General features: G+C 37.4%; 1 protein-coding gene across 11 annotated transcripts in view; it reads right to left on the reverse strand.

Moving 5' to 3' along the window:
• Window positions 1–15,594, reverse strand: part of NT5C2 (5'-nucleotidase, cytosolic II) — a 116,614-nt gene that overhangs the window by 29,824 nt on the left and 71,196 nt on the right. For 10 of the 11 annotated variants that reach the window (XM_072621395.1, XM_072621359.1, XM_072621402.1 and 7 more), the window contains 2 exons: window positions 9,212–9,329; window positions 6,959–7,054 (listed from right to left, as the gene is read on the reverse strand). In XM_072621395.1, coding sequence (XP_072477496.1) covers window positions 6,959–7,054; window positions 9,212–9,329 — 214 coding nt within the window. Of the gene's footprint in view, window positions 1–6,958; window positions 7,055–9,211; window positions 9,330–13,134; window positions 13,194–15,594 lie in introns of all 11 variants that reach the window. The other variant, XM_072621417.1, reaches the window with a different exon arrangement.

Here is a 15,594-nt window from a genome sequence, read left to right on the forward strand (position 1 = left end):
AAACCATGATGAAAAAAAATTTAGACATTGTATTTCAAGAATTAATTAATGAAAACTGCCAAAATCTGTTAGAACCAGGGAGCAAAATAATGTCAGAAAAAATCCAACACATAAAAGTTCAGAACCTTAAAAGGAAAAGTCCTCAGGACTATCACACACAATCAAAATGAACAACTCCCACATGAAAGAAAAAATATAGCCAATATCCAGAAAAAAGAAATTCAGATACCAAGAAACTAGAGTCAGGATGACATAAGACCTAGGAACTTCTGCTAAATACAATGTTGATGTTAGAATGTAATATTCCAAAAGATATAGGCTTATAATCAAGAATTAATGAACTCTGCAAAACTGAATATAATTCCACAGGGGGGAAATGAATTTTTAACGGAACAAGGAACTTTCAAGCATTTCTGATGGAAAAAATAAGAACTGGGTAGGAATTTTGAATACAAACACAAGATTCCAGAGAAACTTAGACAGACATTTATTTGAGCAACTAAAAGGAGCTTTACATAATAATAAGGGAATAAAAAAGTATAAAAAAGAGAAATCCCATTTAAAGCTAGGGTAGACACTATAAAATATCTGGGAGTTTACCTGCCAAAATAAACCCAGGAACTGCATGAACACAATTACAGAACACTTTTCACACAAATAACATCAGATCTAAGTAAGTGGAAAAACATCAGTTGCTTGTGGGTAGGCTGAGCCAATATAACAAAAATGCCAAATCTATCTAAATTAATTTATGTATTCAGTGCTATGTCAATCAAACTATCAGATAATTATTTTGTAGAGCTAGAAAAAGTAACATCAAAATTCATCTGGAAGAACAAAAGGTTCAGAATATCAAGGGAACTAATGAAAAGAAACGCTAGGGAAGGTGGCCTAGCTCTACCAGATCTCAAATTGTATTATAAAGCAGCAATCATCAAAACCACTTGGGACTGGCTAAGAAATGGAAAGGGTAGACAAGTAGAATAGGTTAGGTACTCAAGATATAGTAATCAATGAATACAGCAATCTACTGTTTGATAAACCCAAGGACCCCAGCTTCTGGGATAAGAACTCACTGTTGGACAAAAATTGCTGGGAAAACTGGATAACAGTGTGGTGGAAACTAGACATAGACCAATGCCTGATACCGTACACAAGAATAAAGTCCAAATGGGCACATGATCTAGGTATAAGGACTGATACTATAAACAAATTAGTGGAGCAAGGGAATAGTGTATTTATCAGATTTATGGAGAAGGGAAGAATTTTTGACTAAACAAGAGACAGAAAACATTATGAAGTGCAAAATGGATAATTCTGATTACATTCAATTGAAAAGATTTTGCACAACCAAACCCAATGCAACCAAGGTTAGGAGGGAAGCAGAAAACTGGGAAAGAATCTTTGCAACTAGTGTCAGTGATAAAGACCTCATTTCTAAAATATATAGAGAACTGAGTCAAATGTACAAGAATACAAGTCTTTCTCCAACTGATAAATGGTCAAAGGATATGAACAGGCAGTTTTCAAAGGAAGAAATTAAAACTATCTCTAGTCATATGAAAAAATGCTCTAAATCACTATTGATTAGAGAGATGCAAATCAAAACAACTCTGAGGTACCACATCACACCTATCAGATTGGCTAACATGACAAAACAGGATGATGATAAATGTTGGAGAAGATGTGGGAGAGTTGGAACACTAATTTATTGTTGGTGGAGCTGTGAGCTGATCCAACCATTCTGGAGAGCAATCTGGAACTATGCCCAAAGGGCTACAAAAATGTGCATATCCTTTGACCCAGCAACACAGCTTCTAGGACTCTATCCTCAAGAGATCATAAAAACGGGAAAGGGTCCCACATGTACAAAAATATTTATAGCAGCTCTCTTTGTGGTGGCCAAAAACTGGAAATCAAGGGGGTGATTTGGGGAATGGCTAAATAAATCGTGGTATATGAATGTAATGGAATATTATTGTGCTATAAGAAATGATGAACAGGAAGACTTCAGAGCCTGGAAAGATTTATGTGAACTGATGCTGAGTGAAAGAAGCAGAACCAGGAGAACTCTGTACACAGCAACAACCACAGTGTGTGAGGATTTTTTCTGGTAGATTTAGTACTTCATTGCAATGCAAGGACTTAAAAAATTCCCAATGGTCTCATAAGGCAAAATGCTTCCCACATCCAGAAAAAGCACTATGGAATTTGATCACAGAATATAGCAGATCATTTTCTTTTGTAGTATGTTTTAGTTTGTTTTACGATTTCTCCCATTCATTTTAAATTCTTCTATGCAACATGACTAAGGTGAAAATGTATTCAATAGGAATGTATACGTAGAACCTATATAAAATTGTATGCAGTATCAGGGAGGGAGGGGGAGGAAGGGATAAAAATCTAAGTTACATGGGAAGTGATTGTAGAACACTGAAAACAAATCATTTTTTTAAAAATGAATAAAAAAGTATAAAAAAGGGAGATAAGTGTCCCTTCAGAACCTGTCTTCAAAGGGTACTAAGGTAGTTAAAACTGAAAATCAGAGGAAATGAGGTAGATTGTTTCTTTTCTGAAGAAGAGGAAGAAAAGGGGAGCTAACAAAAAGAATACAATAGTGTAGAATAGAGGAAAAAGGAGGTATAACTTTTTATTTCCATAACTGGGTTATGTGAGGATGCAAACATAGAAGAAAGAGTGGAAGCAGGGAGATCAAATGAACTTCACAATTATATGAAATAAAGAAAGAAGGGTTGAACAAAACAGTCTGAGGTAGAAATACTTCAAATTCAACAAAGAAAAAGAAGGTTTAGGGTTAAGAGGGAGGATAATATCGGGAGAGAATTGTCACAAGCAAAATAAACTTCCTGATTCTGAATGGAGCATTAAAAGAAAGAAAAAAATTTAAAAAACGAAACTAGAATCTAAAGAGATACCTTAGTTTGCCTCTTAAAGAGAGGAGAGTAGCTGAACAAACTGTGGCATACAAATTTAATGGAATATTATTGCATTATAAGAAATTATGAAAAGAGACAATATCAGAGAATTCCAGGTAGTTTGAACTGTCTCAGAGTGAAGCAAGCAAAACCTGAAGATTAATACAGTGACAGCAGCACTGAAAGAAAAACACTTTGAAAGACTTCAGAACTTTAAACAATAAATATGTAAATGTAACAATTTAAACAATAAATATAAATAAATGTCTCCAGAGGGCCTATTATGACCCACCCACAGGTCCATCAGGACCCAATGCCAATCAGAGAAACAATAGACATTAGGTTCAGAAAGAGTCATACATTTTTTGGATATTGAACATTTTGGATTTGTTTGTTACAAGGGTTTTTTTCCTTCTGTTTTTAATTGAGGAAACCTGTGAAGAATGGGAAGGTTAGCAATAGTGATGCTAAAAGGCAGACCACTGAAACATTTTTTTTAAATGAACAAAAGAGAACAGAAATTAGTTCAGAAGGAAGCACAGACTAGCAGAATAGTTTTGAAAGTAACAGAGAACTGATCATAAACTTTTTAAAGGCAAGCAGTATGAAATGGAGATTCACATTTTTTATATATAATCCTTCTTGTGATCTGCTGCGAATTTGGAAATACTTTTTTTTGGTATTGAATTTCAGAATAAGAAATATTTTTTAAAAACTCTTTTCTTTACCCCTTAAAAAAAGCACCAATGAACAGGGCTAAGAACTGAAGAGGATAGGTTAGAATGCATGTGGGAAACTACACAGCTCTATACATGATACTAAGCTTCTCCCTGAAATGAAAACCTATCTTTTTAACAGAATATTCTTCTAGTAGTGCAATATGAAGGCAAATCATAGAATATCAGTCTCTGAGGAATCAAAATTGTGAGTCACCTAAAAGGCTATGGAAAGACATATAAGTGGACACAAGAAGTGTGAAGCTTATTAGCAAGTTTGAATTATGTCCAAAACACAGTATAAAGACATCAAAGAGATCTATTCCTGGAAAAGGCAGTGGGCTGGTCATATACTAAGAGGGAAGGATAAGAGATGTGCAGGTTGCATGCTGCATGCTACATGCTGCAGTGCGTGTGAGACAGAGAAAGGCCCCCAGCACACTAGGCAGACCCTTACAGAAGATTTATGGAAAACCACAGAGGATCAAATGGTGCTGTGTACCACTAGAGGGAACATTCAAATTGATAAAGTCACAAGTCTACTTAAGTACTGAATAAGATTTAGGGATTTCAAGTTTCTTTATGAAATATAATCACACCTTTTAAAGACCAATATCTTCTGGCGATGTTACATGGTGGTAAATCACAGAAACACCGAATGCAGATGACTCATTTTACAAGTTTCAAAATTAAAGGAAGGAGAAAACAAAATGGCAGCTTGTGGAATGGCATGGGTAGAAAAAAAATATTTTTTTTCAAAATGGAAGAGATCTGTGCATGTTTTAAAGCAAAGGAGAAGGATCCATGGAGGAGAAATTGATGATGCTGGAAAAGGAAGAAATAAATTTAAAAGTTCCTTCAAGGAACTCCTAAAGGTTGAGATCTAATGAAGTAAAAGGGTAAGCTTTACAGAGAAAGCACACCTCCTTCTTTGAGACTGAAGAGAAGTATGAGAAAATAGGCACAGAAAAAGAAAAGTACTGAGATAAAAAGAAAATGCAGTGAGAACGAACTATGAGTTGAAGCTGAAAAGCATAAACCTGGAGTGGGCCATAGCTACAGTTTCTTCCAGAAGTGTTTCATGGTCCTGGAGCAGGAGAAGAGGAAGTCAATGGTAAGAGCGACCTAGGTTTGAGGTCTGAGATAAGGTCAAAAGATATAGGTAGGGCAGTGGATAGAGCACTGGCCCCAGAGAACTTCATAGCTCTGTGAACCTGGGCAAGTAACTCACTTAACTCTGTTGGCCTCAGCTCCTCATGTGTAAAACGAACTGGAGAAGGAAATGGCCAACCACTCCAGTATCTTTGCCAAGAAAACCCCAAATGAGATCATGAAGAGTTGGACACAACTAAACAACAACACAAGGTCAAAGAAGCACAGAGACAAAAAGAAGCAAAGACAAGGGTGCTGGCAAAAAACAGCATCGAACTGTGCTAAGCAAGGAAGTCTCACTTGGCAAAGGGTACAGCACGGACAAACAGCTGAAGTACTAGAATCCTAGGAGATGTGGGGGGTGTGAGTGACTGGAGGATGTGTGTGTACATGAAAGAGCAGGTATGGTGGACCTAGGGTAGTGAAGGAGAAAGAGCCAAAGCAAGGAGGTTCTCAGTGATACCATGGTGTGGTTGAGTGGGAAAGGTCAATACTGAGTCAACAGCAAGTGTCTGCTCAACTACATACTAGCTATGTGATCTTGAACAAATCACTTAACTTCCGTCTCAGTTTCTTCACTGTAAATACAGAGGTTCAATTAAATGACCTCTAAGGTTGATTCCAGATAGAGAAAGATGAACTTCAGTAAAGTTTCTTTCTGCCCTAGATCTATGATCATACGAACAGGTGAAATTTTTAACAACAGTATAGATTGGGTGAATAACAATTAAATTTCACTCTTCCATATATCCTATAAAAATTTAGCCAAGAAAAATACATGTGGTTTTTTATATATGACTAGGGAAATCTGAAAATGTGATGCAGGCATAACTTATTTTACCGAGCTTCACAGATACTGCCTTTTTTTTTTTTTTTAAACAAATTGAAGGTTTGTGGTAGACCTGTGTCGAGCAAGCCTTTTGGTGCCATTTTTCCAATAGCACGTGCTCACATAGTGTTTCTGTGTCACATTCTGGAAATTCTTTTACTATTTCAAACTTTCTCATTATTATATCCATTATGGTAAGCTATGATCAGTGATCTCTGAAGTTACTACTGTAAACTGTTTTTGGGCACCACAAACTGCACCCTTTTATAAAAGATGGTCAACTTAATGGATAAATGCTGTGTGCGTTCTGATTGTTCCCCTGACCAACCATTCTTCCCTTTTTTCTCCTTCTCTTTGGGCCTCCCTGTTTGCTGAGACAAAACAATATTGAAATTAGGCTAATAATCCTACAATGGCTTCAAAGTGTTCAAGTAATTGATGCAGTAAAATTTCATTGTTATCTAATTTTAATAACCTGACACTGCTACCCCAACCTTCAACAACCAGCACCCTCATCAGTTAGCAGCCATCAACACTGAGGCAAAAGATTGTGACTCATTGAAGCCTCAGATGATAGTATTTTTTTGAGCAATAAAGTATTTTTTAATTAAGGCACAAGCATTGGGGTTTTGTTTTAAGATATAGTGCTACCATACACTTAATAGTCTACAGTACAGTATAAAGGTAATTAATGAAACCAAAAAAATCATGTGACTTGCTTTACTGTGATATTCACTTTGCTGCAGTGGTCTGGAAACAAACCTGCAATATCCCCAAGGTGTGCCTGCATTTCGGAAGACAATGCCATCTTTATACAGCTCTCATTTAATCATAATAATGCAAGAAAGAAGATCAGATTTTGATAGTGTAGTAATCCTAGATCCTTCTTCCTCTTGCCTTTGTCTAGAATCTTCTACACCTGAAAGCTTCCATGATGGAAATTTACCTTACTAACTGAACCCCAGATTACATCAGTGATAAGTAGCCAATCAAACCTGTCTCAGGGAGAGCTTTCTCCCTCCCTTTAAAACCTCCGACCATCACGTTGAACTGTCTTGATGGGAAAGTCCCATAGTATCTTGTGATAAAGACCATCACACCTGTGATTGTAGCAGTCAGTCTGGTTGTCCCTTGGAATACTCCCACACACTCCTGGGGCAGGTGCTGGGGGGTGGGGGGGTTGGAGTGGTGCGCTCAGGTCATTTTATGTCTCAAGCTTTCCCTTCTATCTGTTAAAAATACACTTAATAAAGGCCCATTACTTTCAGCATTCACTGGCCTATCTGACTCTTTGATGGCTAAAATGTCCTAGAACAGATACTTACCCCCTGATGAAGTTAAATCCATGTGCACATACCAGGAGGTTCCCATAGGCATCAACTTTCAGCAAGTTCCCATATAGTGTGTCGAAGACCAGTCCTCTATATGAAAATTTTTTAAAAAGTAAATATGAAATAATAGAAGGAAAAATCACATCACAACACTGCTACGAACCCTAATCACAGTGCAGAGACAAACAAGTATGTCCCAGAAAAACAAACATTGCAGGTTGGTTAAAACTGCAGGTTAAAATCTTAAAATCTTTAAAATTTTCTAAGACAGGCATCAGATGCCTTCTATAGGAAGTGGTACACAACTAGATATTCAATGAAAGTAAGTTGGTAGATCTGAGTCTCCCTGTTAAAAGATACAGGGATAGCTAAGGTGGTGCAGGGGAGATAGAGCATCGACCTTGGAGTGAGGAGGACCTGAGTTCAAATCTGGCCTCAGACACTGGACACCTACTAGCTTGTAAGACTGGGCAAGTCACTTAAACCTGATTGCCTCAAAGAAGAAAAAAGAAAATACAGCATTACTACCCCAGTGTTAAGAGGTCTCTGGGCCCTTTCTCTCTATATCCTCTCCTAACTGGTGACCCCATCAGCTCTCAGGGGGGTTCAATTATCATCTCTGTGCAGATGACTCCCAGGTCTATATGTTCAACCCTAGATCCTCTCCTAAGCTCCAAGTCTGCATCTCCAACTATTGTCCCTTTTGAACTGGATTAGACTGATTTGAACTGGTGTCCTGTGGGCACCTGAAACTCAACATGTTCACAAGAGTTCTCATTAGCTTTTCCCTAGTTCTCTTCTTCTGAGTTTCCTTATGAATGCAGAAGATAGCACCACCCCAGTCACCCAGGATCACACAACTCCACATCTCTAAATAGCTGCCAAACCTTTTCTATTTTCATGACATTCCACATATCTGTCCCCATTCATACACCCACCACCATAGTACAGGGTCTAATTACCTCTGGATTACCATTAGCGCTTCCCCTTACTCCAATCCAGGTCAGTCCCTATTCAGTAAACTTCTGTGGTCCCCCATTACCCCTGGGATCAAATATACACTCTTCTGTTTGGCATTTAAAGCTCTTCACCACCTGGCCCCTTCCTCCTTTCCAGGCTTCCTAGATGTCAACTTCTCATCAGTACAGTAAAGCCTAGCCATACTTTCCTACTTGCTGTTCCTCATACACAACATTCCATCTCCCACCTCCAGGCCTTTGCACTTACTGTCTTCCAGGCCTAGAAGATACTCCTTCCTTATCTTTACCTCCTGGAATCGTCCCTTTCCTTTTACCTTCTATATGAAAAGCCTTTCCTGATCCTTGCCTCTCTCTTCCCCAAACTACCTTGTATTTACTCTGTATATAACCCCTACATACTTATATACACATATGCTGTTTCCCCTGTTAGAATATAAGTTCCCTAAGGAGAGGGACATTTCCCAAGTTTCTTTCTATCCCTGGGATTTTGCATACAACAAGCACTTAATAAATGCTACTGGCTGACGAAGCTGAATTAAAACAGCTTGACTTTATTTCCAAGAAGGATTGTACTTTATCTAGATATAATACTCTGTGAGACAAGTTTTAATCAACACAGGCCAGAAAAATCTTTTCCCTCCTTTCAGAGATAATTTTGTAGCTATTAACTTTGTGGGGAAAAGGTGGTGTGACAGAAAAAGTGTGAGACATAGATTCTGGATAATTAATTATATTATTAATTATGCTAGCAGATAGTTAGTAAAAGGGGTCAGTGGAACTCTCGAATGCCAAAGACCCCTTATGGAACCCAATCAACATTTATATGCCCTTGGAAGAGTAGGTATTCCTGAGTAGCAATCAACTCTGATTGGTTAACAATGAGAAAAGTGAATATATAAGGAGAAGTGGACCTATTCTAATTAGGGGCTGTAGGATGTGACTGATCGATCACTCTTGCTCCCAGACCACCCCCACTCTCAGGTGATCTAGACAAAGGATCTACCCCTCTGCCCAAACCTATCACAGTAGATACCAGATGTACCAGAATTTACCTTAGATTAAATTCTTTGCAAGATTTCTTAATTGGGTGGGGCAACAACTCCAAAACTTCATCTCCTTATCCACCCTGCCCTTCAGAGAATTAAACTCTGACCGAATCCGCAAATGAGGAAGAGAACAAATCCTGGATCTCCCCAATAATTTGTTATTTGATAATCATTTCTCTCATTGGTGATGCCAGTCCTATCCCAATGCCATTTATAATTACCTGGTAGGGAATGTAGAATCATAGACAAAACTGAGCAGCTCCTGGGGGTATCCAATGGAAACTAATCTTTCAACGGTCAGGTCAAAACCAAGAGATTCATACTCCGGGGATTTATACACTGCACAAAGAAGAGATCCTTAATTAGTCAACACAAATGAACAGTCAATTAAGGCAGAAGGCAAATGAAAGTTATTTCTTCTCTTATCTTACCATACTTCCCTCCCCCAAGAACATCATTTTTGTTCTTTCAATTCAGGTTCCATTGTGCTCATGCACACTGTGATATGGGAATTGTTATGAAATTGTAAAGATGCAGCTTACCCCTGCAGCTGCTATTTTAATACCAGATGAAACTTCCAAAAGCCCAGCAGAATTCGTTATCTCAGAGGAAACGTATGCCAAAGATTATTTCTTCTTTTACCTACCTTCTCCCTTCCTAACCCCATGTTATCAAGGTATAAAATCTAAATTGAATGGCTATTTGTATGGCTAATATTCTCCAAAAGAATTCTACTGATGGGAATCAGGCTGGAGATTTATAAACAGTGAAGGCTTCATCACACATGTGGTGTGACCAGAATCCTTCCATGATTTTATCATTGGCTTGGTGTTGGTTTTACCTTCACTTTCCACCAATATGTTCAACTGCATTTGCTAGACAGAATATACATTTGTTAATCAGCTGTTACAATGTTAAATCTATCAAAATTTCATTAGGAAAAGGTTTCAGTTCATTACACAGAAAATGCTGTTCCTTTCAATAGCTCTCCTCCAAATGAGATGTTTAAGCAGGTATCACTCCATCATATAAATAGTAGAGTCAGACAAGAAAGTAGTCAACAAATGATAAAACGTATGAGATATCCTTTCATAAACCATGATAAGAAATGCAGTCTAATTTTTGCAAATTGGGAGCAACACTGATAGTTTGATACAGTAAGGAAAAGTAGGAAAGTTGGGTTTCCCACGGTCATGTAAACTTAGAAAAATAATCAATGAAAGGAGGTGATGTCATGATGCAATGATGGTCCAAGGGGATGAGAAGGTACAGCAAATTAATTCCCCTCATAAAGGGCTTGAAGAACTAGATTAATGGAAAGGATATCAATAAGCATATAAATCTGTCACTTTGCTAAGTGGGTATGAGGACAGTAAGATAACTCTACATAGTCTCATGATGCCGCTACTCATGTTACTGTTGATCACATTTTGCTTTGGATTACTCTCACGTTATTTCATCCTACTCTCCTGACCAATTTTTCAGTTCTGTTCATTCTGTTTGTTTATAATGAAATTTTAAATTATCTCCCTCTTTTTCCCTCCCCCCACCTCAAAAGTCATACTAGAGTAAAAAATGTTCTCCTATTTATCCATTGAAAAAAATGCAAAGTCAAACTTTTACATAGATCCTGGGTCTCTCCCTTCTCCAAAGTGGCAATGACAAAGGGGAGACCACTTCCTAGACTCCTGTATCTACCAGATGCCAGGAAGTACTCCACTAGCACTCCACTATCGGCTATCACTTGTAAGACATTCTGAGATTTGTTTTACCCTGACTACAATCCAAACTTCTGAAGCCCTCTATGTGGCACTGGGTAGGTTAGGCTGACATTTTGGGTTAGACTCTCTTGCCTTACACTACCTTTAGAATATATTTACCCTCTCCAATGTCAAAGGTACCAGGAAACCACTAACTGATCTAACTCTAAAGGAACTGTTTTAACATTATAAAGCATCCCTCCCCAACCCCCACCATCCCTAGAGTATGGACCAAATCCCATTATAACAAATCTCATTACAACATTTCCACAAAACAAAAATGCTCTGGTCCACAACCCATTTTTTTTGAACAAACTATTTTGATACAACAAAACCCCAATGCTGATTTTTTTTTAATTGTGCAATGCTTTGGGGTTCATTTTACTCGGATTTGACTTGTCTTAATATTTTTTCAACTACTGCTTTCATAAATTATTGTATATACCTCAAAACTCCCCAGGAAAAACAAACTAATCTTACATATCACTGACCATATTTATTTATGCTCTAAAAACACTAGAGTTCCTAAATTAAGGAGCTGGGTAAGTACACAGTGATGGAATGATTACTGATTAAAACCTAGATCTTTCTTGAGATAGTTTAGAATAAGAACCAATAACTTCCCTTAGGGATTTCAAAACAAGAAATCCTCATATCTTCAAACCATAATTTTAAAAACACAATTCCTAGAAACACTTGGAAGAAAAGCACTGCACACTTTATAAAAGAATGGTTTGGTCATAAAGGTAATTTTTTCTATCTGAGAACTTTTCCTGAAAAAGTTATTTGATATAATCGCCTTAAATTTATATAGACCCTTTTTTGCCAATCCAACTCAACACACTTCAAAGGGACACATGATAGTTTCCCATTTTGTAGCTGGGAAAAGTGAAATTCAGAGATGGTAAATTACTGACCCAAAGTCACAAAGTGAGTAAAGAATAGAGCTGGCACTAGGATCCAGCTCTCCTGATTTCCATATCAAGTGGTCCTTCCAGTGAAGTCCACTATTGCCATACAAGGATTTCTAGACTGCACAAGGCTATCGCAGTGGAGACATCAGATTAGATCCCTGGTGGTGAAAACACACAGCTCTCCAATTACTCTAACGCTGTCCAAAGTAAACGCTACTTTAATTAGTCACAGGTGGGAATGGATTCTGAGTGTAGAGAGTCCAAGTTCCATCTTGACAACTCTCTTGATTTCAGCAAGCGCTATATTAATCAGTATGAACTACAAGCTACTGATATTTCCTCACAAGCTACTCAGATAGTCATTTCAGTAATATGACTACCCAGTCATTAAATTGTCTCCTTGAGAAACACACAGTGTAAATGTGCTTTGGGGCAAGAAGGGTGAAGGAGGAATATGGTCCAAGTCCAGCAATACACAGCACAGGAAGGAGTTTAATCCTTCTGTCACTACTTTCAGAGAGAATATACTTAAATCACAATCTACCATCCTGGTTGTAGGAATGTGCTAATAAAAGACCCTTTACTCTTGAAACAAAGTAAATACTCACTTAAACCCCTTCCTAAAAGTATTTTTAAATCCTGTCTCATCCTGGTCCCTGGGAAGATGGCCTTAGCCATTTGGAGGGCACCAGCAATGCCACCTATTCAAGGCTTGCCATGCACAGACTGCAGGGATGTATGCTTCTGCACAGCTGCAGGGGCTCGAGTTTCTGACTCTTCTTACCGGGTGGGAGCAAGTAAATAGCGTACAGCCTCCAGCCCAATTGTTAGGTCTGACCTTTTTGTGCCTCCACAGAGCAGCCCAAGGCCTGAAGCTAAATATAACCATCACAGATTCCCCACTCATTTATTTCTTCTTTAAAGAGGGTCTTCAGGCCTACCCCAATGGGCCTACATCCCATTTATTTTCAGGGCCTCAAGTTCTAAAACAGAGAAGTGTTTCTGCTACCACAGCAGCACACAGTGTTCTCAGATTATATAACTCCACTATAAAGAGAACAGCCAAAGCTTTGAAAGCTGAAGGTACTAATACCACTTAAAGATACTGTCGGTTCTATAATTATTGATAGCACTTAGAGACATTTTTAATATTAAAGATACTGCTTCTCCTATAATTTTCTTGGGGAAAAAAGAACTACAAAAATCAACTAAATCTGCAGAGGTGAACCCTCAGACTCTCTTGGGAGTAGTCACCAATTATACAGACAGGCAGGACCTGTGTTAGAAGAGAAAGCCCCCTTGGAATGAGCAGGAAGTTGTGCAGGGAAGTTTTGGAACCCTCATGCACTTTTTACCTTTGTTGCCAAGACATACTGTGTAGTAGTTTTATAGGCTTCCTGAAAAAGAAAAGGCAAACCTCTATAGAGGTTTAAGCCTAGGCAAAGTGCTGCTGCCAAAATGATAACTCACATGAGGCAGATGCAGATGCAGAGTGTCACTCCAGTCTTGAAGGAGTTACACTGGCTCCCCTGTTAAAAAAAACAAACAAAAAAACCAAGCTGGTTTTAAAACTGTTGTGATGGGCCGGGACAGGGAGGCACCATCTGGGGATTGGGTGTTTACTGGAGTCGATGCCATCCTGGTGTAAACATCCTCCGGCTTGCAATTGCTAAAATTAGCCTTATTAGATATTCCAAAATACAGGTGTAGAAGATAGTGTAGGTTCTGTTTACTTTTCTTGTACCCTGAATCTGCAACACACACTCCAGGCCTGGTCCTGAAATATTAAGTCAAAAGATAGACAGATGGAAAGAAACTCCTTTCATTTGTCTTATCACATTAAAAAAATTTTTACATGACAAGGACTGAATGTAGCCTGTAAGAGTTATCATACTAATTATCATACTGCATCTACTGAAAAAAAGATGACTTCAAAGGACATAATAGCAAACTAGAATACACTCTCTTCTTGCTTCAAAGTCAACATTTAAACTGGTAACCAATAAAGGAAACACATATCAACCTGCCCCAGCTTCTCCCCACCACAATTTCATACCCTTGGTATGCAAAGATAAAACTGGCATAGTCTGTCCAGATGCCTAAGCTTAAAATAGAAAATGAAACGGATTTGAGTGGCTTGCATTTACAAATACTATTTGCTGTAGAGCTTGATGAGTAAAAAAAGAAATTTCACTCAAGGCCCAATTCTGTCACTGGGCACTTTCCTCTTGTAAATTATAAGTTTTTAGTGTTCCTTTCCTTTCATGAATGGGATATTCTAGATGACCCTTGAGGTTCCTCCTAAACTCTTAAATTTTGGGTTTATAGGATGTTCAGCATGGAAGGGAAAAAGATTATGCTAGAAGTAAAATGAAAGGGATAGGATATGTTAGTGGCTTTGTACTTGTAAGCATTAAACAAAATTTGAACAATAATATCAAACTGGTCTGTTTTGTTTCTCTATTTGGTAACTAATTTTATTAAAGAATTATTTTATTGCATTGTATTTGACAGTGCTTAAGTTTACCCATGCAAAGTTAAAGTGCTCAATTGCCTATTCTAGTTAGAAAAAACAAGTTGAAAACATGATACATTTAACTATACTGGTTCTTACAATTATTACAGCCACATGAATTAACTCCTCAGAAGAACAAGGTTATCTTCTTCCAGGAAACTCTCAACCAGGTAAACCTCGTACCTGTGTGTTCTTAGGTGTGCTTGAATACACAAACCCTATGCTTGGACTCCTCCAAACATCTTGCTGAGAAGGAATCAGATGCCCAGTGGAAAAGTAAAAGAGAACAAATACGATGACTTGTGTTTTAAGGAATTTGTTGTAAAACAGATAATAAGAAATCGACAAATCATCTCCAGGTCTTTGTACCTCTCAATGCACTTTCAAACTCTACCAATGCATCTTTTTTAAAGTCTCTACTAGACTCTAAATTACATGAGGGTAGGAATTACATCTTTGTCTCTCCAGGACCTAACCCATGGCAAGTGCTCAAAAAATATCTGATCGTGGAATGAAGCATAAAAAAACCCCTACTCATTAATATAGTTATTGGACTGTATGTCTCTGTTCCAGAGATTCAAAGGTATACTAAATGAAGGTTAGGACCCAGCTATGGGTTTTTAAAATACACATTTTTCATGAAGTATTTGCTCTTCCCTCTCCTATCTCAAATCTTTAAAAAAATGTTTTCAACACTAACAGGTTTCATTCTTTATCAACACAGAATACACTAAACAGACCTAGAACAATAATTTCTAATTCTGATTTTATAACACTCCACTGTAAATTATTAAAAAGACATCACAAATTTATTTTTAGAAAAATTTATACCATTAAAGAATCAGATTGGAGATGTTATGCTACATCGGAATATACTGGTTCTTAAAAACCAGATTAATATTAATTCACTGGGATCAGAATAACAAAAATCAGACCATCAAAGGTGTCTGTCATGACACCACAACATTCAAGAAAGTATGAAGAGTTGCAGAACATATTAATGAAACTAACTAGTAAATGAATGTCATACTTAAGTGAAGCACAAAGGAAAATTTAAAATGAATATTTTTTCAAATTAAATATAAATACTGGATTTACATTTTTTAAAAACTTAAACTTTTCTCTAACGCAGAGATTTTTTTTTTTGATGAACCAAAAGAGCACAATACATTAGCACTGTTTTAATAAACAAAACCCACAAACTAAAATCACTAATGTAATTAACACTGTTTTTCAACTAACAAGAACATTCAGAAATTAAGATTTGAAATTGCTGTTAGATTTTTTAAAATGCAACAGAAACTTAAAAAATGTCTGTGAAATGTTTGACTAAAATGGTAAAGGGATTGGTATATATGAGCTAGCACACAGTTATAACTAACATCTTGGAGCACTATGACAGTTAAAACTTAATG

Source organism: Notamacropus eugenii, chromosome 1 (genome assembly GCF_028372415.1).
Source record: "Notamacropus eugenii isolate mMacEug1 chromosome 1, mMacEug1.pri_v2, whole genome shotgun sequence".
NCBI classification, from domain to species: domain Eukaryota; kingdom Metazoa; phylum Chordata; class Mammalia; order Diprotodontia; family Macropodidae; genus Notamacropus; species Notamacropus eugenii.